At 46.4% G+C, this 22,590-nt stretch overlaps 1 protein-coding gene across 4 annotated transcripts; it reads right to left on the bottom strand.

Moving 5' to 3' along the window:
* Positions 1–1,640: 1,640 nt before the first annotated feature.
* On the bottom strand, positions 1,641–22,583 carry CLDN16 (claudin 16). Of its 4 annotated transcripts, none has more exons than XM_085233417.1 (6): positions 22,237–22,583; positions 10,255–10,691; positions 6,451–6,553; positions 6,030–6,194; positions 4,534–4,725; positions 1,641–4,200 (listed from the first exon to the last, which is right to left on the bottom strand). In XM_085233417.1, the coding sequence occupies exons 2-6, from the start codon at positions 10,396–10,398 to the stop codon at positions 4,061–4,063; spliced, it is 744 nt and encodes a 247-aa protein (XP_085089543.1). In that variant the 5' UTR covers positions 10,399–10,691; positions 22,237–22,583; the 3' UTR covers positions 1,641–4,060. The 4 variants fall into 4 exon arrangements, with proteins under 4 accessions (XP_085089543.1, XP_085089542.1, XP_085089545.1 ...); XM_085233416.1 differs by lacking the exon at positions 22,237–22,583 and adding an exon at positions 21,768–22,009; XM_085233419.1 differs by lacking the exon at positions 22,237–22,583 and adding an exon at positions 21,887–22,000.
* Between the last annotated feature and the right edge of the window lie 7 nt (positions 22,584–22,590).

Here is a 22,590-nt window from a genome sequence, read left to right on the forward strand (position 1 = left end):
GAGTTGGTGTTTTTTTTTAATAAGCCAACCATGCTGGCCTGGGGTGGGGAAGCGGAGCACCCTGAGAAAGATCTGATAGCTCAATGGGAAGGGCAGCCCAGCTCATGAGAGGAGCTGTTCTGGTCCTTGGCTTCCTGACTGTGAAAACAAAAAAAGGGATGAGCTCCTTCCTTCTGTAAGTATTTTCAGGAAGCCCCATCAGTCTAATGCTGCTCCACAAAAGCTACCCCTCTTAGCCTGCATGCACCCTTACTCCCTGATGCTCTGGCAGAATTATAGAATCACTGAGGTCAGAAAAGACAACTAAGATGACCAAATCCAAGCCGTCCCCACAATGCCTATAACCATGTCCCTTGAACACCTCCAGGGACAGTGACTCCACCACCTTCTGGGCAGCCTGTGCCAGTGCACCACTGCTCCTTCTGGTAAGAAACTTTCCCTAATATCCAACCTGAATATCCCCTGATGCAACTTAAGGCCATTATCTGTCAACGTTTTTGTAGACCAGTGTTTCCATCCTTACAGAAGCAGAAACTTTACACGGAATCTTATGCTTTTATGAACACTCAGCTCTTAACAAGGTCAATTATTGCAGTTCGGCTGATGTTTCCTAAGCTATATGGAAAGATAAGTTGTTTCTTTACAACTCATTGCCTTAGAAGTTGAGTCTACTTCGAAAATGTTCTGCTGTGACCTTCTACTTCCTCTCATCTTGTCATATGTACTGCCCACTGACTGACTGAGAAGAAATAGCAAACTGCTCTAGAAAAGTCCAGAAAATACTGAAAGGCAGGTTTATTTGTGAAGACACTCATCAAAAAACCTTGACAGGTGGAAACAGGGTCAGAGAAGAGTAGATAATTGCTTGGTGACTATCTGGAAGCAAGAGACAATGGGAACATGGGGAAGCACAGAGTTGGACTTTCACCTCCACATGTCAACAGCTGAATAATAACGTCATTAACTGGCTCTTGAGCAAAATAGAGCAAAAAGGAAGGTGGCTGAATCATAGCAGGGAATCAGCCAGGGCTGCCAGGAGGGTTGCATATGAATATGGTCAAAAAACTAGAATTGTTAATTAATCTCTTCTTTGATTGTCATCTGAAGACTCGGCTACAGGCTTTTATATAGGGAGGAAGAGGATGAGGCTGGGGACAGATACTCTCTGGGTAACTCTATGGTTCAGGCTCTTTCCTTTCTCGCTCAAAAGCATCTTACAGCAGGAACTCAATAGCTGTCCTCTGCTCCCTGTGACAGTGCTTGAACAGAGTATTTTTGTTCACTGTATTTAAAAGTGGTAAAAGAGCAAACAGTGGGTTTCCAGCCCCATCTGAGAGAGAAAACCTAGTTTTCTTGGTGGAATTATACTCTTCTCTCTTTGCAAGTTTAAAAAATTGATGAGAAATAGATATGCCAAAATTAGGGATAGAGTTGACCAGCTGTCAAAGCACTGCTGCCACTACTACTGATGTGCACTGGGGTATGGCATCTGTCAGTATTAGCAAAGGTCTGGAAAAAGTCTACTTTCCTAAAACCTGCTTTCCTTCCAAGAAAGCAGTGATTTCCGTCCCAGAAATCAGGGCAGATCACCTACACAAACATCTCCTTGGGCAAACCTTGGAAGAGGCATTAGAGGAAGATGACACTCAAAGGCAACTCTATTTATTGTATCTCAGAAATATGACAATATGTAAGGAAAACAGAATTCTAAAGAAACAATCTTATCTAGTGAAAATAATAGTTCAGGTATACTGAATTCACAGAAAAAATCAATGTGTGTGAAACGTACCAAAATCCATGTTTTAGAAAATATCCGTGCACCTGCATGAGGATATGTTAGTTCACAAGGACAGGATAAGAATTTCATGATCTGATCAGGGTCACTGAAGTTTCAAAATTCTCTCTGGCTAAATTAAGGTGAAATGACATCTAACAATCAGCAAATGTTTATTTGTATCCCACTGTGATAACATTTGCTTAAGGGTAATAAGGGGTGTGGAATACCCACTGAATGTCTTCATCTCAGGCCTGTCAGTAAATTGACTCCCATTATTTGATTGTATTGTTTGGGGTTTGGGCAAACAGCTAAACTAGAGCTTCAAACCCCTCACAGTGTTATCTCCTGAGACTGCTTGGCCTGGGTCAACTCTGATACAATCTCAACCCCAACTAATACATACTGCTTCCTTTCAAAAAGTCAAAATAGATGAATAGAATCATAGAATCATAGAATTGTTTGGGTTGGAAGGGACCTTTCAGATCATTTAGTTCCAATTCCAGAGACACATTCCACTAGACTAGGTTGCTCAAAGCCCCATCCAGACTGGCCTTGAATGCTATTTGCCAAGCACCCCACAGCCCTTTGTTATCTTCCACATGCAGGTGTTGGTCCTTAGGAGGGTTATGTTCTCCCAGTGAGGTGAGACATAAGGTCCCCAACCAACACCTTCCCATGTAAAAGCAAACTATTCTTGTCTGTTTCTTGCAAAGACCTTTACAAAGAGTGAGTTCATATTAGAGCTGCAATAAGAGCCCTTCTGGCCAAGGCTGACCAAGACAGTGAAAGGACAATATACTGCAAGCAGGAAAGGACAGCTACTGTAGATGTCATCATTTTATTATCTTTCTCTTGCTTGCATACATCAAAATGGGTAATCAATATCTATTTGTAGAGCATGAAATCATCTTAGAAAAGAGCAAAGGCATTGCTACCCTCTGTAACCTACAATCAGCCAGAGTCCCGATAGGCTGCCCCAATAAGGAATTTGGAAGAACTAAAGAAAACACCTTAATACATGAGCTCACCTGCAATGTCCTTAGGCTTGGGTTGTGATTTTGAAAGGGAAATGAAATCCTATGTTCTTCCTGGAGGATTTATTGCTAATGAGTAAAGGACCAAACTAAAATAGATTGGCATCAAGGCACGACAATGAACTAATGAGGACTACACACTGCAGTCATGAAACCAGATTCAGAGTTCAATCAATCAGTGCATGAACCATTACATATTAACAACTGATCAAAACATCATGTAGACTGTCAACAGGATTTGAATGAAGCAACTCAGCGTTGCACCGGTTGTTACAAAACATTAACCTAGCTAACCTGAAGGCTGCCGTGACCTTTACTTAGCCCTCTTGTGCAGGAGGTGGATCCTCCAAAGCTAACAGCGTGCAGAGAACAGAATTAACCCTTATACTACATGCACACTGAAAGCAAAAATGTCTTGTGAATGTTTATGTAATAATTTCTGTATACATGTATATTTGAGGAATTTGCATCCTGAGTTAAGCCAGTATTTGGGGTATGCATATGTTTTACTGGCACATCTAGAGGAGCACAAAGCTGGAGGGACAGATGGTCAGCCCCAAAGTGTCCTCTGAGCCACTGCCTGGGCCTGACCCATGTGTTGCAAATCACAAAACACCTCCCACCATCCTAAAACAAGCTGAAGACCATCAGGACAAAGGCTGAGAAGTCTCCCCAGCTACAACATACTCCAGGAAGGGAACAGGAGAAATCAACAGTCTGAGATCTGCAAGTATATTTGCATTAGCAGGTGATTCTAGATTGCTTCTCCTCTACTACTTCAGGAAGCTGGAGTAACAGAAATGCCTATCGTGTCCAGATCTCTCCATGCCTTCTTGGTGTAATCCAAGAATTCATCACTTCACACATAACTCGTACTTCCATCTATTGGGATCCATCTTACAGTTTGAGGTTCTTTATGCTGAGAGCTGGTGGCTGATGTGGGAGCAGCTGATTTATTTCACTCACACTGGTAGCGATGAGCCAAAGGCTGAAAGAGTTTGTTGGTGATTTCAGTCTGTGTTCATGCAAGCAGCCTCAGTACTGAAGACATCAGGAATCCCTAAAGCAAGATCTTCTTGGAGGTTATTTTTTTGAAGGATTTCTTTTTTTTTCAAGCTGTCATAATGCAAACAGCACAGCATACAACACACCTCAAAATTCAACTTTGCATCTACACCACAACCGTAGGAGCTCAAGTCTCTGCACAGTCCACTGAAGTGGAGCTCCTTCTGATGTCTCTGCCTTCTTCTCACACTCTTGTGTCCATGGCATACATTTTGGCAGTTGCTGTTTGTGAGGATGGCAAGTGCACATTTGTTACAATCGTCCCAGCAGAGGAATAGCCTTTCCTCAGGGAGTATGCAGAGTGGAGCCTTCCAGAGCTGGTCTCTGTGAGGAGAGAAATGAGATCTACTCATAAGTGCTCAGAGGTTCTCAGACTGTAAACCCTCAAAATACTGAGAAAGAAGCACTCCAAGATATGAAATAATAACATTTTATGCCATACTTGCACCTCAGCTCCCACCCAAAGCCCCTGATGTGCTATATAGTGCTGCTGAAATAACACTATTCCCATTTTACAGCTGAAGATGTTGCAATGAAGGATGAGCAACTATCCTGAAGGATGTCACTGAAGACATTCCTGACTCTATGGGCCTGCAGCAGGCCCTGAGCAATGTCTCTGCCCCTTCACTGTGTTTCAGACCTGCCCGGGCTCCTCACCTCTGAAGAGGTACATGCAGCAGGTGAGCAGGGACCCAGATAAGAAGCAGCCCAGTGATCCCGCCATGCCGAGCCAGCACGACCAGCCAAACTTGTACTGGATGCCCAGAAAGACGTTGTGGAAGACCAAAGAGGTGCGCTCCACGTAGACATCAATGGCATACCACACTGATCCCGTGATGCCTGGGAGACCTGCAGGACAGGAGGGAGGCGCCACACAGAGCTCCCAGTCAGACCACAGCAATCGTGAGGAGACCACAAGTACAAAATCCTGAGCTGTAGCCTTCAGTCTCCTGGATCAGACTTCAGGATGGGAAGAACCTCCTTGGACATCAAGTTTTGGCTCCTGCTCTGTCCCAGCTCTATTTGGCTGATTCATCCTGGCCCCTGCTGATGTTGTCTTGAGCCCTTCCAGACAAGGGCTGTATCTCATACTCACAGCTCCAGTTCGTAGCATTCTTATAGGATATTAGTAAGATATTTGGAAAAATTTCTACTCAGAAAGAGTAGTGAGATATTAGCACAGGCTGCCCAGGGAAGTGATGGAGTCACCGTCCCTGGAGGTGTACAAGAACCATAGAGATGTGGCACTGAGGGATGTAGGTTAGTGGGCATGGTGTGATGGGTTGATGGTTAGCCTTTATGATCTTAGTGGTCTTTTCCAACATTTATGATTCTATGACTCACACAGATTTCTGCATTAGGTGGCAAAAATCTCAGCTTCTTGTTGCAAAGTTGCTTTGAGATACTAATTTTCGAATCTCTTTTCACTTTCTTAACTTTGACAACATTTTTCAGATTGATTTTGTGAGGTACATGGAGGGTGTTTAAAAGAACCTCTCTAAGTACTTCACATGTGTACCCAGTAGCTGCAGTGAATTTCGTGTTAAATCTACATACACTGAAGTGGAAGTAGATTCTCAATATTGTCATAAAGTCAAATGAAATTACTCAGAACCTGTTGGCAGTCTATTTTTGTATTTAAAACTCTTCCACTGGCTGTAATAGCAAAGTATCTCAGTCAGTAAAGTATTTATCACCTGAGAAGAAGAGCTGTGTTATTACCCTTTTGTTACAAACGAGCTGAAGAGATTTTGGGCTAAGTGACTTGCCCAAGGCCACACAGTCTGTGGCAGAGCCAGGAACTGAATCAGAGTGCCAGGGCATTTCTAGTCCTCTGGCAATTCTGCCTCTTTGCCCTATCAACAACGCTGACTTCCTCTCGGTAAATCAACAGTAAGTGGAAGTCAGTCAGCTCAGCAACCAAGGAATCTAGCCAATAAGTGAAATGGAAGAAGATAGACTCAACTATTTGTTGCTAGGGGCAGACAGAGAGAGTCCTGGAAGCTATACTGCACAAATAAAGCAAATAAACATCCTTCCTTGGTGTCTGCCCTCTAGAAAATCACCAGCTTCTGTCTCCAAAATAAGGGAAGGCATTAAATCTCCTTTTTGCTGAAGGATGCCCTGCAAAGTGGGGAATGGTCCAAGAATACCTGCAATGAGCAAGGTAACTCCAGACACCAGGCAGATGCGCAGCTTGATAAGTGGCTCATCTGGAAGGAATTTCACACAGTCCAGACCCAGGACAAGGAAGAGAAATCCAAATCCTGCCAGTATGTCTGCTGTGATCATCATGGCTCGGGTCAGCACCAGCTTCACTGCAGAACAGAAGCAGAACAAACGAGGAATGGACACGTGGGTGGGTAATTGGGTCAGGTCCTGTGGGAACACCTTTTCCTGGGGTGAAGCTTCCTCCAGCTTTCCCTGGAACTAATGCCTCACTGAGAGAAATACAGCCACAGCATGTAAGAGCACCAAATTATCTGTGACTGAATAGAAGAGATGCCCTTTTGGTCCCTGTCCTATGCTCAGGTGTCCCCAGCTCTCATGGAAACATCTTTGCCTCTTACATACCAGGGTGCTCAGCGAAGATGGAGTCGTACTCGTCACATGTTTGGATCCCATCAAAAACATTTGTGACACATTCCCACCACAGACCACGGCATTTTGTACTCACCTATGGGTCAAGGAGAGAGAAAAAAGACCCTAAGTTAGTATATCCACCAATCTGGTGGATGGGCAGTTCCGTAAATGTCCTGGTTCATCTGTTTTGATGGCTGAGTTTTTTGGTAGGAAATATTAAAACAAGGAGAAGGATGGAGAGAAAAGGCAATGTTTTCTATTTCTGCTCTTGATTTTTATATTGGAATGAAAGAGATTCAGATGAGATTAAAAAAAAGTCCTATTGGAGAGGATACAAATTCTGAGGAAAAATGCTGGGAAGATCTAGGGGTGGCTGGTTGGAGATATCTAAGAGGAGATTTGCTCAGCCCTTGCCAGTTACTTGTCCAGGCTGAGCTGGGCAGGGCCATGGACCGGACGACCTGCGAATCTACCATTCCACTCCCTTCCAACCACCTCCCTGCAGAGAAGGCTCTGAGGATGGAGCTGCCCATGACTCATAGGGACCAGCCTTGTACCAGGAGGAGGTGGCCCCATCAGGATAAGGGAGTGTTCTGTGCAGAGTGGAGGTGTGAGCCCCTTCCCAGACGCTTCTCAAGGGCTGCCCCAAATGATTCAGCCATAAACACCAGCTGGAAGAGCAAGGCAGCCAGTGCTGATCCTGGCCCTGGGGCTCCTGCTGCACACTGCCAGCTGTGGGACCAATCACACTCATCGTCGAGACATCCAGGCTTTGTACAGCTTGCAGTCGCATCATGGCTCATCTTTTCCATCCTTCTGAAGCCTTAGATAGCATTCCTGGCCCAGCCTTCCATAAATCACTTTAACACGGTGAGGTGCTTTCATTACCCATGCAAATATGGCAATCAGCACCTGTGAAACACTTCTAGGATTGCTCATAGGAGGAGCGGGGATAATGTGGGGGCAGCTTGGGGCTCCAGCCTGCCCTGCTGCTGCCAGGGGCACCCCACTGGAAACAGTACTTGGGGAATGGGTCTATCACAGGGGACAGGAGCTGTACTGGTTTGGATGATGCAAGAAATTTCTTTTTCTCATGCTTTGTAAATCGCAGAGCAGATAATAATGCACACCAGACACTTAATGAAGTCTAATTCGGGATGTACTGAAGCCTGAAGCCAACCACGGCATTGTCTCCACAACACAGTGTACAAGCCAAATTGTAATGCTCTCTGTAATACTGAATGGGGGATTACAGGTGTCTAAAAATGACTCACTATTTCAGACTGGTAAAAAAAGTTATTGCCCAAGTTTCAGTGAAAACAACCCATACATTTTGTTTTGTGAAGATGAAAAAATGCTTGCAAGTTCTGAGAATGCTGGGGGCAAGTCAAATGAAAAATATCACAAAAATGAAGAGTCATGCAGGAAAAAGATATGGTTTCATTGACTGTTATTTTTCAAGGGTAGAGTTTCATGTAAAAAAAAAATTTGCATAGATGTTAGTTTTCACTTAAAATTAACATATTTTTATTAAATTGCATTTTGTTCTGCTTCTGTTTGTACTATTTCATATTCATCCCAAATCGCTGTGGGTTTATTCAGTATCATATTCTGTATTCAGCTGCTACTCTCATGTACTTCCTCACTTGCTCACATTTGTATTGTTTTTTAAGTCTTACAGGCAGCATTCTCATCAACATTATTTATAAAGAGACTAACAGCATTGCAGGCTTTGTTAGCTTCCACGTAAAACAGAAGCAGGTCTTTGAGATACAAAATCTGTGATCAGTGATCTGGCTTGTGAATCAGCCCCCCTTCCAGATTGGGAAAAACTTGATGAATGTTCTTTGTTTCCTGGGATGTTTCAGCTGTTACCTACTCTTACTAGCACTGAACATGGGCAAACCCAAGCACTAATTTCTGATTTCTCTTTCCTTCCATAGCAAATCTGCCCATCCAAGGGCTCCCCAAGGAGCTGCACATCTCATCTCAAACTCCCATCTCGACCTGCTTTCCCTAGCACAAGTATGCATGTAAAACATCAACTGCGTAATGACTGCAATACATATAATCATACCCTATGCGTAATGTATAATTGCTACTAAAATAATTCTAATACAAAAATAAAAAACGAAAGAACAAGCACACGCTCACCATCTTGGGGAAAGCACGTGGTGTTTTACAGCACTGTAGAAGGTGCCGACACAGTGATTGCCGAGCACAAGAGTTAACCAGGCAGTGTTTAGCAGTGGTGGGGATTCTTTTAATCCAGCTACAACAGGGAGGGACTGAGTGGACACAACACTGTTTGTTAGGAAGCAGTTTATGGCTTTTACCAGCACAAACCACTGCAAATCCTGCCCCAGCCTTGCTCACAGTGCATGAGCATGAGCCCTGCTCTGTGCTGCAGCATCTTGCTGGATCCTGAGTCCCGCAGCAGAGATGAGTTGCTGGAGGCCAAGGGATTTCCACAATGGAGAACAAAGGTCCTTTCTTAAGAAAAATTCCTTCTCAAAAAGAGCAATGAGGCATTGGCACAGGCTGCCCTGGGAGGTGGTTGAGTCACCATCCCTGGAGGTGTTCAAGAACCACAGAGATGTGGCACTGAGGGATGCAGGTCAGCGGGGATGGTGTGATGGGTTGACAGCAGGACTCGATGATCTTAGTGGTCTTTTCCAACCTCAGTGATTTCACGATTCTGTGATTTGTCCCAAAGTCAAAACTTGCCTAGCTGAAACCAGCAGGTTTATACTGCAGACCTTTCTGGCCATGAGTGGTTTCCCTACCATTCCCATATTCTGAGAAGCAGTGAGTCATTAGGGCCATTAGGGAGCTCATTCAGTCAGGTATTAAGGCTGGGGGCATTTTGCTCTATTATTTAGTATTCACACTCAGAGCAGGAATGTGAGAGTGGTGCCTGCTAATAACCACACAGGGTGTTAATGGGATACTTAGGGACAGCCCAGCACAGGTGCCTCCTGACAAGAAGACAAGGTTACATGGCCTCAGGATATTGGGATCGATTCTTTTCTGGACTCACTTTACTTAGGAGTTGGGTTTTCCTCCTCCATTTTGCTTAGAAATTATGGATCAATGGCAGGTTGATTGTTAGACTAGATGATCTCAAATGTTTTTTTCCAACCTTACTGATCCTATGATTCTGTTACTCTAATTTGAGACCCATTTGGCTTTTCTGCTCATACAACATCTTCAGCTTACTCCAGGTGACTCACAGCTTCCTGAAATGAATCTAGAACATGTTCCAAATTAGGATGATAAGCAAAGAGTGATATCCCAGTCACACCAGTGGGATTATGCTGTTTTTCTTAACATGAAAGTGGTAATGTCTACACAAGTTCAAGAAAATAGTTTTGGGAGATGGATCTTACAGCAGTCCCTATGTACCCCATAGACTTCTGCTAGCTCTGTAGCTCAGTGGCTGTTTAGAAAAACGTTCGTGCGCATGTTGGACTTTATCACCAAGAAGTCTGGCCTACAAAATTAGAAACATCTCCAAAAAACCCATGCAGGCTGGAGCTGCACGGTGACACATTCTAGTTCAAGCACACTTAAATCTGGAGCTTCTAAACTTTTCCTGAGAGTGGAATCCAGCAGAGAGAATTTCACAAAACACCCCTTTCCCCCAGCTCTTGTCAGAGGCATTCATCTCATTTTCATCCACTTTCATCCTGCATGCCAGGGGAAATGTAGATGAAAGCGGAGCAATTATCCCAGAAACCAAACTCTCTCTAGGACACATTTGATTTGGAGATCGGGTTCTCCAAAAGATCTTACCTCCAGGGAATCATCAGCGTTCACCATCCAGCAGTCTGTCCAGGTAGATGCTATCAAAAAGCCAGTAGAGAAAAAAGCAAAAAAACAGCCAGCATACTGCAGGAAAAACCTCATCCCAGCAGGTGTTGGTACATCCAGCGGCATGGCAAAAGCAGTGCCCAAGTCTTGTTCTTAAAGCTGGGCAAAAGGCAGAGCCTCAGCATCCCAGATTGCCTCTGTGTGTTCCAGTGGCCATGAGCAGAAGGAATTCCTGCCTTCTGTAGATGTCACACGTGGAGAATGGCTGCCGGAGCGATGCTGGACTACAGTAAGCATGGGAGGAGGGAGCCTAGAGTTGCTGCCACCAATCAGCCCCACATGGCTGGAGCTGGTCATGCCTGGCTGGAGGGAATGGGGCTGATCAGGAGTGGCACGCAGGTAACTGGAGTCCTGGGCCTCTGAGGGGAAAAAATGAAAAGTATGATGGCAGGGACTGGGAAAGCAGGAATTTGTAAAAAGAATCAAAAGCTGTTGTGCAGTGCAGAAGTGTTGAGCACTGCTACGGTCACACTCAAGAGCATCCATGGGTACATGCATGCAATATGTTAGCATTTATTCCTCCATACTTGTTCATGCCTGAGCTCTGAGAAGCTATAATGTGTACAAGTGTAATTCCCAGGACCTTCTGTTCCTCTATGGGGCACCAGTGCCCCGATGACTGAGCTTGATGCAGGAACATCACTAGGAAGGGAAGGGAACAGGCAGCAGTTGTGGACCCCCAGAGCCAATACCAACAGCTCCCAGCAACCACCCCAACTCAGGTGTGGAGCCAAACCCAAAACTCCTCATGCCCTGCTCATCAGTTCATTCACTGCAGGTCACACATGGGAATCCTGAACTTTTCCAGCCAAGCTCCAGGGAACCTTCCAGGAAAACCAAGGGGGAGTGGGACTATTCCAAAGGTCCAAGTGCAGAAAATCAGCATAGACTCAACAATCTTTACTTTTGGAAAGAGAAACCATAAAGGAGCGGAGATTCATTCTCAGTAGGCAAGTCTTCTGTGCAGGGCTGAGGAGCAGCTTCTTGCTCTGCTTTCAGCAGCGCGGCCTGCCTCCAAACGGAGCGTGGCTGTCATCTCAGCTGCCTGCAGATGGAGCCAGGCGGTACTTTTACAAAGCTGCTCAGAGCTTGCTTTCATTGCTCCAGGATCGCCTTCCAAATACAAGAGCAATAACAAATTTATTATTGCAATGATATATGTAGCCTATAGAATTCCTCTCATAGCCTCATGGAGCAGTTTTACTCCCAGAGTCAGCTTTCTGCCCTGATCCCAGAATCACTCTTTTCTTCAGAGGTCACACTACAGAGAAGTCCTCAGCGTGTGCTTCTGGGAGACGCTGCACAAAGAATAAAATGCCCACGTTGAAAAGCCAGACTTTGCAGGACTCTGTGCTGCTTTACCTCATCTCATTTGTATTTTGTAATTCCATCCTTAGAAGGTGACCACTGCAAAACTTTTCATCCTTCTCTGCTGGATGCTGTAGTGAGCCTTCCCACAAACAGAACTGAATCCTTATAGAGGACAAGAGCGGAGCTTGCAAGCAGCAGAATCACAGAATCACAGAATGGCCAGGGTTGGAAGGGACCTCAAGGATCATGAATCTCCAACCCCCCTGCCACATGCAGGGCCACCAACCTCCCCATTTAATACTAGACCAGGTTGCCCAGGGCCCCATCCAATATGGCCTTGAACACCTCTAGGGATGGGGCATCCACAACCTCTCTGGGCAGCCTGTTCCAGCACCTCACCACTCTCATAGTAAAGAACTTCCCCCTGACATCCAACCTAAATCTTCCCTCCCTCAATTTAAAACCATTTCCCCTTGTCCTGCTGTTAAGGACTGCTGTCAAGGACTGCTGCTGTCCTGCTGCTAAGGACTGCTGTTAATCCAGCAGAGCCTGGATTGGACAAGAAACATGCTACAGATATATCAAAGACTCATAGAATCATTAAGATTGGAAAAGCTCACTAAAATCACCAAGTCCAAACGTCAACCCAACCCCACCATGCCCACTGACCACGTCCTTGGGCAGCCTGTGCCAATGCCACACTACATGTATCTCCATACATATCTCACTGTCTTGAACTCCCATACAACCTCTTTGAGAGAAAAAATAAAACACAATTTGGAGAGAACAGGCTATTTTTCCCAACACAAGCATGAGGCAGAAAAAAAAAGCTCCCAGAAGGACAGTAGGACCACACTAATAGCCAGAGTAGTGTTTCAAAGCTTTTATTCTAAGCTTAGCCCACTGGGTGTCCAAGAAGCAATACTATTGAAAGGCTGAAGGCAGGTGTTCAGGTGCCCATGGCACCCATGATTTGCTTCATCTCTCTACAGTCCTAGTAATATTATGTTTATTTTCCGCATGCCTAGAGATTCATGCTGCTGTCCCAACTCCATGCTCTCCCTGTGTGCACCCTTCCTGCAGGGCAAGGGAGTGAATGACCCTTCCTGGAGCAGGATGCCAGTGCTTCTCTGGCTGTGAGTCACTGGGGACGGGAAGTGGCTTCACACCGGCCATTTGCATCTAGCTTGGGGCGCAGGAGCATCCTGGCCTTGTTGTGGAGCAGGCCAGAATCCTCCAGCTTTCTTTGGTCTAAGACTGCTGCAGAGCATGTGACATGAGACAGTCATCAGTCATCTAGTCCAACCATCTACCTACTACCAATATTGCCCACTAACCACATCCCTGAGTGCCACATCTCCATAATTCTTGAACATCTCCAGGGACAGTGACTCCATCACCCCCTGGGCAGCCTGTGCCAGGGTTCAACCACTCTTTCTGAGAAGTTATTTTTCCTAATATCCAGCCTGAACCTTCTTATACTCTGCATTCCCAGCATAGCATGACAGATGACTTTCCCTCGCTACAACTACCTGAAGGAGGCTGGAGCAAGGTGGGGATTGACCTCTTCTCCCAGGCAACAGCTATATAAAGAGAGGCAATGGCCTTCAGTTGCACAAAGGGAGGATCAGGTTGGATATTAGGAAAAATTCCTTCTCAGAAACAGTGGTGAGGCAGTGGCACAGGCTGCCCAGGGGGGTGGTGGATTCCCTGTCCCTGGAGGTGTTCAAGAGCCTCAGAGATGTGGCACTGAAGGACATGGTCAGTGGGCATGGTGTGATGGGTTGACAGCAGGACCTGATGATCTTAGTGGTCTTTTCCAACCTTAACGATTCTGCGATTTACAGAAAAATTTACAGTACTTTGAGGCTAACAAAAGCACGGGGGTGTCCTAGTACTTAATTACCAGAGCTTGGCCTTGTAGAGCCCTTAAACTGCATGGGAACAATGCAGCACAACCTGGCTAACACAGCAACCTTATCACCTGGTTCGCTTGCTCCCAGTAATAAGATGAGCATGCTCCAGGTTGATTGCTTTTATTACTCCATTAGCACAAAGTGGACTGTGTTCCCTGTCAAAGACAAGCTATTACGTTCTCATTTCCATTATGGAGGTACTTACAGAAAGTGACAGAGACTCCTGCTACCTGTGGGAGGATCATGGATGATTTTCAGCTACATATCCACAAAATTGTTCTTAGAACAACACCCAGTGAGGTTGCAGTCCCACGAGCAGAGCACAGTGTGTCTCACCTTTGCTGCCAGCATGTTCAAGAGCTATGGAGATGTGGCACTGAGGCTTAGTAGGCATGTTGGGGATGAGCTGACAATTGGACTACGTGGACTTGGTGGTCTTTTCCAACTTTAATGCTTCTATGATTCTATGATACATTTTATTTTACGGCTGTATAGTAAACCCCACACCTGAGGAACATACGATCTCAGAGATGTATTACTAACCCCATTCTAGAGCTGGGGAAACTGAGGCAGTGACTAAGCAAGCGACTTAGATTGAGAGCGAGGAGTCACAGCCCCGCTCCTCCTGCCACACAGTGGCTGCACTCTCCACGTGGGAGTGGTGAGATCTTTATCTGCCCAACATGCGTGACCGCTCAGGGTTCCTGAAAGCAGCCACCAAGAACACACAGTGCTGTCACTACATACCAGGCTCACGCAGGCGTGTACGGGCAGAGGAGTGGGGCAGCGGATCAGACACACCTTTTCTTGGCATGTCGTTAGTTCCGCCAATAGCCCTCGTCCCCAGGCACCCCGTGGGCTGTTGGTGCCCTGCCACTTCCCTGCGTCGTCATCCCCTTCTGAGCACGTGTCTCCCAGCATAAGCCTGAACTCTCCCCCACCACGATACAAAGGTGACTGAAGCACAAGGTCTGTGCTTCCAGTCTCAGTCATGTTGGAAGTACACAGGGAGCAGCGTGCACATCTGGCTCTTTCCACAGTTTCAGGGAAAAGCAAAGGAAGAGAAGTCACGTGGTGGAAGCTGCTCATGCTTCCCAGGAAGCTGGCTCTCTTTTGGTGAGGACGTGTCCCAGTAAGCCAGGACGTGTCCCTGGCCCTGCCGCTGTCCCCTGAGCCCAGTGACTCACTGCACAAGAAGCATCCACTCTGGAACACCGTGCTCCTCACTCCCATTCAGTCAACTTTCTTATCAGAGAGTGACAAAAGACCCTCCAGGGCACTCAGAGAGGGGGGATGAAAGGGGCTGCTGAGAAGCGCTTAGCGTGGCAACAAAATGTTTGATCTGCTGTGGAAGGGAGAGAGTTGAGGTTCGGAGAAAGCAGAGGACTGACTCACAGCTCACGAGCATAGGGCAGCTTTTGAGGTTGGCTGGGTGATGTGGGTGCCTGCCCACCTGTCTGGGGCCAGTTCCTCACCCTGTGTTGGACTGCCCAGAGCAGATGTGGGACTGCCCTAGGTCTTCCACACTCCCTAGCCCTAACCCTAGCCCTAACCCTGAATCCTAAATAAGTGAGGAGGGCTCTCACTTTTCTTTCCTAACAGAGGCTTGGGCCAAATTGCCCATTCACTGAGCATCACTCCCATCCTTACTCTGTCCTCCCAGCATTGTAGTTCCTCTCACTTTTGCATCATTCCTGGCCCTTGCCTACACAGGTCCCACCGTGTCTCACACTGTTCCCACTCATTTCTTCTCCCACATCCCTCACCCGGTGGGTCCCTGCTTTCACTGAGGAAGAACACTGGGCACAAGGAGTTTCTTCATCTGCTTCTACTCATGCTTTGTAGGTGCTTTCATAGGGGCGTGGGCCTGCCGGAGCACTCCCGAGTCACCAAACCTTTTGTGTGCACGGGCTCTGGAAAGGTTTTTCGTGACAGAGAGACAAAGCTGTGAGAAAAGCACGTAGAGACCCTGGACTGTAGCCAGGTAACTGGGACTTTCATCTCCCTGAGGCACTGAAATATGACCCTGTGTTGCCAGCGTGCTCTCCCAGCACTAAAGACAACAAGACAACGAGAACCATGCGTCAGAAAGTTCGGGGGGGGGTGGAGGTGGTGGTGAAGCTCTGTCCCTCCTCCTCTGCCTTGCACACCTGTGCACACACACACACACACACACACGCTGCTTCTCATGCAGGTGAGTCTTGCACTTAGCAAAGGATTTTCAAGAGTTTCAATTCCAGGTTGACACAATACGATACAATAACTGGCTGTATTTAAAGATTTCTGCAGGTTTGACCCTGCTCCCCACTGGAAAATCCAGCCATGTGTGCCTAAGGAGCAGCTACGGAAATACCTGACTCTGGTTTCAGTGTCTTAAAGGGGACAGAAGCATACTGAATATCAGTTTCTACAATTCCCATCCTAACGCTCTATTCGGTTATACAGAGACAACTATTTATTGTAGGTTGTACGAGCTCAACATAACAATGAGAATGGTGAGCAATTTTTCACCATTTCCAGCCTCTCATAAGACTTTCTACAGCATAGTAATCTGTGTACTTTAAATTGTTCCAATATCCAAGTACATCCCAAATAGAATCACAGAGTTATTAAGGTTGGGAAAGACCTTTAAGGTCATCTAGTCCAACTCCAACCCATCCCCACCACACCCACTGACCACGTCCCTCAGTGCCACATCTCCATGGTTCTTGAACACCTCCAGGGATGGTGACTCTCCCACCTCCCTGGGCAGCCTGTGATGCAACATCGCACTTTTGGAGAAGAATTTTTTTTCTAAAATCCAACCTGAACCTCTCCTGGCACAACTCAAGGCCGTTCTCTATCATCTCTACACTGTTACCTGAGGGAAGTGGCCTAACCCCACCCTGCTAAGTTCTGTGGGCCCATCAGACCCACATTTCCCAACATTTTGTGCTATTAGCTGAGTTCAGAAACTCCAAATGACCTGAAAACTCGTGTTGCAGCTTCTATATTGCACGTGAACAGCGAGAGCAGCCCGATCTACAACAGTTTATGGCACAGCCTTTCTAGGAAAGAAAGACCATGGATTGCTTTATCTTCCTGGTATCAGTTGTTTGGCTTATCATAAGGGCTGAGGAAATGGATAGAGGTTGTGGTTTGGGAACAAAGTGATGAGACACAGACATACACTGGGATGGGAATCTTTGATCAGTCTCTAAAAGGCTGACTACAGCATGGGCTTTTCCTTGGCATGAAGGCTGCCCCAAAACCAGACTCACAGGTACTCTACTGGGTGAGCAACATGAATGGTGGTAATTCTGGCTTCATGGTGATGACTTTCTCTCCAGTCTCAGCTTAACAGCAGTTCCAGCAGAGGGATTCAGACCTAGTCATTAGCTACTTCCTCTTCTTCCTCTTTCAGTCTCCTTACTTTATCTTCCTTCTATTACAGTTCCTCCTCCTTCTTTCTTCTGATTTCATGAAGAGTCACTTGAGGAACAGGAAAAAATTTTCAGAGGTGATCCTGAAGGTGACTGGATTCTTCACTTATCCATCTCAGGAAATTCATTCCATAGCCATCAAGGTCACACACGAATGCCCTGCGGAGACTTGGAGAGCTATGGGCAGAAATGTGTTCCTTGCTACAACTCCATTCCTTGGAGGAGCTGAGAGATGTTTTTTGTAACTGCATTTAGAAAACTCTTCTATGAATATGCAGGTTCCAGGGATGAATTTTACTATGTTGGGACCTTGGTACACGTCTGGACCTTGATTCTCACACTCGCAGATCTGTTTTCTCTCCTTCTTTGAGTCTCACCCACTCACAATGCTTTGCTCCCTGCTCCAGGACTCTGAGCTGGTTGGACTAGATGACCTTAGTTGTCATTTTCAATCTTAATGATTCTATGATTCTACAAAAAGAAGCTCCAGTGCTGCATTTGCACCTTCTGGCACATGAGGCCCAGAGGAAGAAAATTTCCACACCTTTGTCTGTCACCTCTTCCAACAAGGCAAATTCTCCATCTGGCGCTTAGCTGTTGAGGCCCTAGATGATTCCACCAAGCATGTCCTACCACCTAACACCAGGATTAGAGTTATACACATTTGTTTGTTATATGACATAGAACTACCTTCTACCAACAGCATACAGAAGCCGGTTTAATAACTCCCTGCTTTTCACTCCCTCACCTCTATAGTCCTGCAAAGCTCATCACTTCCATTAATTTGATTGCTTGACTTTTGTTTTCTATCTGACCTCTGGTACAGAATATCCAGCCAAAGAACAATCCTAAAACAGAAAAATCCAAAGCAAAACAAATGCTACTCTACGGGTCTAATCTCTTCGCTTCCATGGGATGGGTTTCTTGCCATAGAGTCTTCGTCAGAGCTTCCAGGATTGCCTTGGGAACTAACTCATGAGTGCTGCTGCAGGTAATGACAGATACAATGCAGCTTTATAAATACCAAAACCACTTGTTTACAGATGGGAATGATTTCAGTGTTTTGGGGTTTTCTGGGGAACGTTCTCAGGCCTTGTGATCATTTCTGAGTTGCTGATTTGAGGGAGAGAGAAAAACATGGCAACAGGTGAACACCAAGAAGCCAAGAAGGAGACAGGATCCCATCCGGAGCCCTCATTGGAGGTTGGTTTGGAGGAGAAGCCAGGACACCAGCCAGCCACCAGCCCATGTAACCTCCATACGTAGCATATGAGCACATTTTAAATGGAGTCAGAAGGAATCAATAATGTGAAGAGCAGAGTGAAACTACTCCCAGAACTGCACCTTTGTTACAGCCAGTGAGGAAACGTCAATGTTTGAATGGCTGCAAGAAGAGGGTTGATTATTAGCTTGGTTTATCTCCAGCAGATTAGGAATTCCAGGTCATGTCTATTGACCAAACACTGAGTGGTTTAAGGTGTTTCTGACACTCAGAATTTGAGAAGGAACAATTCACACAACCCATTTCAAATCCAGTTTTCACAGAGTATTCCTGGTGGGCAGTCAGTATACCAGGGTGCTTCCTTTATGAACTACAAAGTTTGGTTCCAATGAGGGAATCTGAACTTTCCTTCTGGAAATGGAAAATTCAATCTGGGTGTGCAGGGAAAATCTCCAGTCGTAGTGCTGTATTTCGGGTGGTCCTGTGTGGAGCCAGGAGCTGGACTCAATGATTCTTCTGAATCGCAACTGGGGATACTCTAGTTAATATCTAGTCCAGTGCAGGATATTCTATCTTCTTGTTGACTTCTAGCCAATAAGCAACATTTGGAGCTGGTCTTCTCCATGAAAATTTGGTGCTGAATTCCTGCAGTAGTGAGCAGCTGATGAAGCTTTTATGCTGCTGAATTCTACAGCCCTGCAGGTTGTGATCTCTGGCTGCTTCAGCTGCTCCCATGGTCAAACACACTGCAGATGGGGAGGATGCATTCTCACACAATCCCTGATTAATCCCCAGATGATCTGCAGCAGCTTCTTCTGATGTACGGACAAACAGGACCTGCACCAGGACACATTCAGCCCATCAGGGTGGGCTGCAGCATGACTTGGAGATGGTTCACTATATGTTTTGTATTAGCCCCACCACTGAGTGCCCAGAGATGGTGGGATGGGCTGACAGTGTCTGGTCAATCCCATTTTCTGATCCAGTGTGAAGCTCATGTCTTTCTGCTGAAACCTGGTCCATGTGGCCGTGCCTGCTCTGCACACCCGTAAAACATTTGCCAATAAATGTCTTGAAGAAAAAGGAAACCAGGCTGCTTGCCTGCAAGTCCTGGCAAGTGTTAAAGCTTGTTTTTGCCAGAAAAGGAAACAGGTATCATTAACTACCCACAGATCACAAACCTCTGCTGAACATAAATGTGAGGCTTCTCCTCTGCCTGACGCCACCCAAGGGAGCAAAACAACCACAGTGTTAAGCATTTGCTCTGCACAGAGCAACAAAGCAACGATACAACAGGAGGGAAATCTTGATGAAGAATTAGCATCACGTCTGCTTGCAGACTAAAACTTCACACACTGATCCCACTATTTATATACATACACTTTAGTATCTTCTCACTTGACCCTGCATTTGTAAAGGATGTAAAAGGAAGACTCACACATTTATCTAAGAACAGGCAATCATGAACACTGTCAGTGCAGGAATACCTCTACCCTAGAGAATACAGAAGAGATTGCAACATCTTGGACAAAACCAGGTCTTTCAGCTGAGATTAAGAATGTAAAGGAAAGGTATTTCCTCATAAGGCAGGTAGAAAAAGATTTGGCACTAGCATGTGAAAACTGTTAGGGACTTTCAGTGAAAAAAGAATCCTAGGCAGAGTAGGAAAGACAGTGACTACTGTGTTAAGAGGGTGTTTATTTTGTCTGCTGAACCAGCGCAGAAAACGATTTGCAGAAAACGATTTGAAGAAGAGAGAATAAAGATATCTACTACACAAAGAAAGGAATAAACCCAGAAGAGAAGACCTGATGATTTTAGCAATGTTGTAAAAAATCTCAGCAAATTCCAGAGCACTGAGAATGCTGATGAGCAATGAAGGGAAATGCAGAGTTTCAGTGTTTTATCTTGATGTGTAAATTGCTTGTGATGTCCGCAGGAAAGAGGTGCTGGGTTTTGAAATCTTTCATGAAACATGACTAAGAAGTTATCAACTTCAAGTTGACCCTGGAAAGCAAAATATGAATTGGGGTTTGCGAGGCTGGGACTCTGGGCATGAGGTGTTTATACTCACTGTCAGGGGCATTCAATGGTCAAAGAGGCAAGAAGGATGTGACAGGGAAGACATGGGCAAACAGAGACATGAGCACAGAAAGTACAAAAGCAGGGGATGAGCCTGTATTGCAGCCCAGCACATAGATATATCTCAGTATGGTCTTACATCAGCTTTATTTGAACCAACTCTGCCATATATTCATGCAGTAATACTGCTCAGTGCAGTACTCATTGGGGATGGGGTGCAATGGGACTGCTGCACAGCCCCACTGGAGCATAGCATCCATCTCCAGGCTCTAATCCCACAGTATCCCTCGCAGAATAAGGCTATCTTCAATCTAAGCTCTGTGGCTTTCTGGAAGGCGAAGAAACTGAGGATGCATGATGTCCTACTATGTGTCCAAGCAGCCAGACTCACATCCCAGACAGTTTTAGCACAAACTGGCCCAAAGTTGCCATCAAGACATGCACTAAGCCCAGCTTTTCCCAAGTATGGGGTGAGTGTGGATTGCATCCACTCCCATCATTGACTCCCATCAAGGAGCCAGCAGCATGATCAGTGCTCCGTGTCAGTTGGACTAAATGATCTTAGAGGTCTTCCAACCTTAATGATTCTGTGATCCTATGATTTTATGACTGTGACAGACCGTGTGCTTCAGACACACTGCATGCATCTCCTCAACCTCACTGCTACTGCATCCAAAAGGTTGCTACCCAGGAATCCTCCCCCTGTTCTCCTGCAAGCTCCAATGGAAGGTCTGAGACCTTCCCACACAGCACTGCTCTGTTGCCCCTCCTGGCCACTTGAAGCCTGTAGGCAAAGGCTCTAAACCCTCTGAAAGCATTTCTGGAAGTTGCACTCCTGCCCAGAGCTGACCATGTGCAGCAAGGAGCTGCCTGCTGTGCCTGGGAGGTATGGGATGGTCAGGAGAGGGTGAGTCAGTTCAGTGCTCCGAAGGACCCATGAACTCTGCATTGCAGGTGGACATTATCAGACTGATAGCACTACCCAGACATCAATGTCTAGACACTCCTAGCCCTGCTCTCCCCGGTTGAGCGAGGGTTTCTACTGTGCCTCTTCATCAGGGACTGCTTCTCCTAGGGATCAGCTGAAGGCCAGCACCACCCTGTTCTCTCTGCTCCCTGTAAGAGAGCCTTTGATGAATGCGCAGTGTGATGCATCTACTTTATTATCTCTGCGTTGCCAAAGAAAACTTTGCTGCTTTCCTTTTCTTCCCTCCCAAACCTATAAAACTGGACTCCACGAAGTCCCAGAAAAACACCATTCCTTCAGCTGCAGATTCACAGCTACCGAATTGCTTTCGAAGTGAAAAACGCCACGACTGGGTAGCTTTGCTACCGAGTGAGGAGGACGGATTTCATCACACCGGTGAGCCGGGCAGCTGCGAGAGCTCGCAGCCAAGCAGCCCGGCTTTGTCCCTGTCGGCTGTGATCGGGTTGCAGTTGCTTTTCTCCCCTTTGTCCTCCCCCCCCCGCGTTGCGCAGTACCGGTCAGGTAATCACGAGCTTGTTTGTGTGCAACCTCAGGAAGCAGCTCCAGCAAAATCCCCTCAGTCATCAGAACGCACTAAAACCACGGTGTCAAAACAATACAGCCCCATCCCCACCTCCAGCAGAGCCTTTATCGGTAGTTATCACCTATTTATCTCAGAGCTGGAATTACGGCAGACTCAGATTGACCGTCGGGCAGCACCACCCAGTCCCACCATGCCTCCCTCCCCCCCCTTCCCGGCCCTGGGAGGGACACAGTGTTCCCTCATCGAGTCCGGAACCGTCAATACCAAACATTCATGCAGGAGAAAGGGAAACTACTGTCAATAGACAAATATACGCTTGACAAAGAGGACAATTCTTCCTGGTCTGTAATCCCCTTGACTCAATAAACCTTTTAAAATCACTGCGCTTACTGAAGCGTTCAGAAAGGTACATTTCTCATTTAAGAGAGAATGGTCCTTACTGAAATGGTGGAATCAAAACTTTGATTCGCTGATCCCGGCAGCATTTGAAAGCTCTTTAAAATCAGAAATAAAACGGTATTTTCCATTGCTTGTTTTCTCCGCAGCTGCGTTCCCGGTGGGAGATGCCCTGTGCCCTCGCCCCGCAGCGGTGGTACTGGGGGGGCTGCGGGGAAGGTGTTTTACATGGATCCGGACAGCGTGAATGGGACTGGAGCAGTGTCACCCCCACAGGTCCCGCCCGATGGGCGCAGGCGGAGCACCCCAGAGATGCGAAGCATCACTCGTCGGGTGGGAGCAGCGCGGAAACTCCCGCTGGGCGGGGCGGTTGGGGGGGCGGCCGCCAGGGGGCGCAC

This window comes from Meleagris gallopavo, chromosome 11, assembly GCF_905368555.1.
Source record: "Meleagris gallopavo chromosome 11, MGAL_WU_HG_1.1, whole genome shotgun sequence".
In the NCBI taxonomy this organism is placed as follows: Eukaryota; Metazoa; Chordata; class Aves; order Galliformes; family Phasianidae; genus Meleagris; species Meleagris gallopavo.

Coding starts and splice junctions, on each gene's coding strand:
- CLDN16 (XM_085233417.1), bottom strand. CDS start 10,398: ATGCCGCTGGATGTACCAACACCTGCTGGGATGAGGTTTTTCCTGCAG. Junction 6,554..10,254: donor ACGCTGATGATTCCCTGGAG/GTAAGATCTTTT, acceptor CTTGACCCATAG/GTGAGTACAAAATGCCGTGG. Junction 4,726..6,029: donor AGTTACCTTGCTCATTGCAG/GTATTCTTGGAC, acceptor CCTGTCCTGCAG/GTCTCCCAGGCATCACGGGA.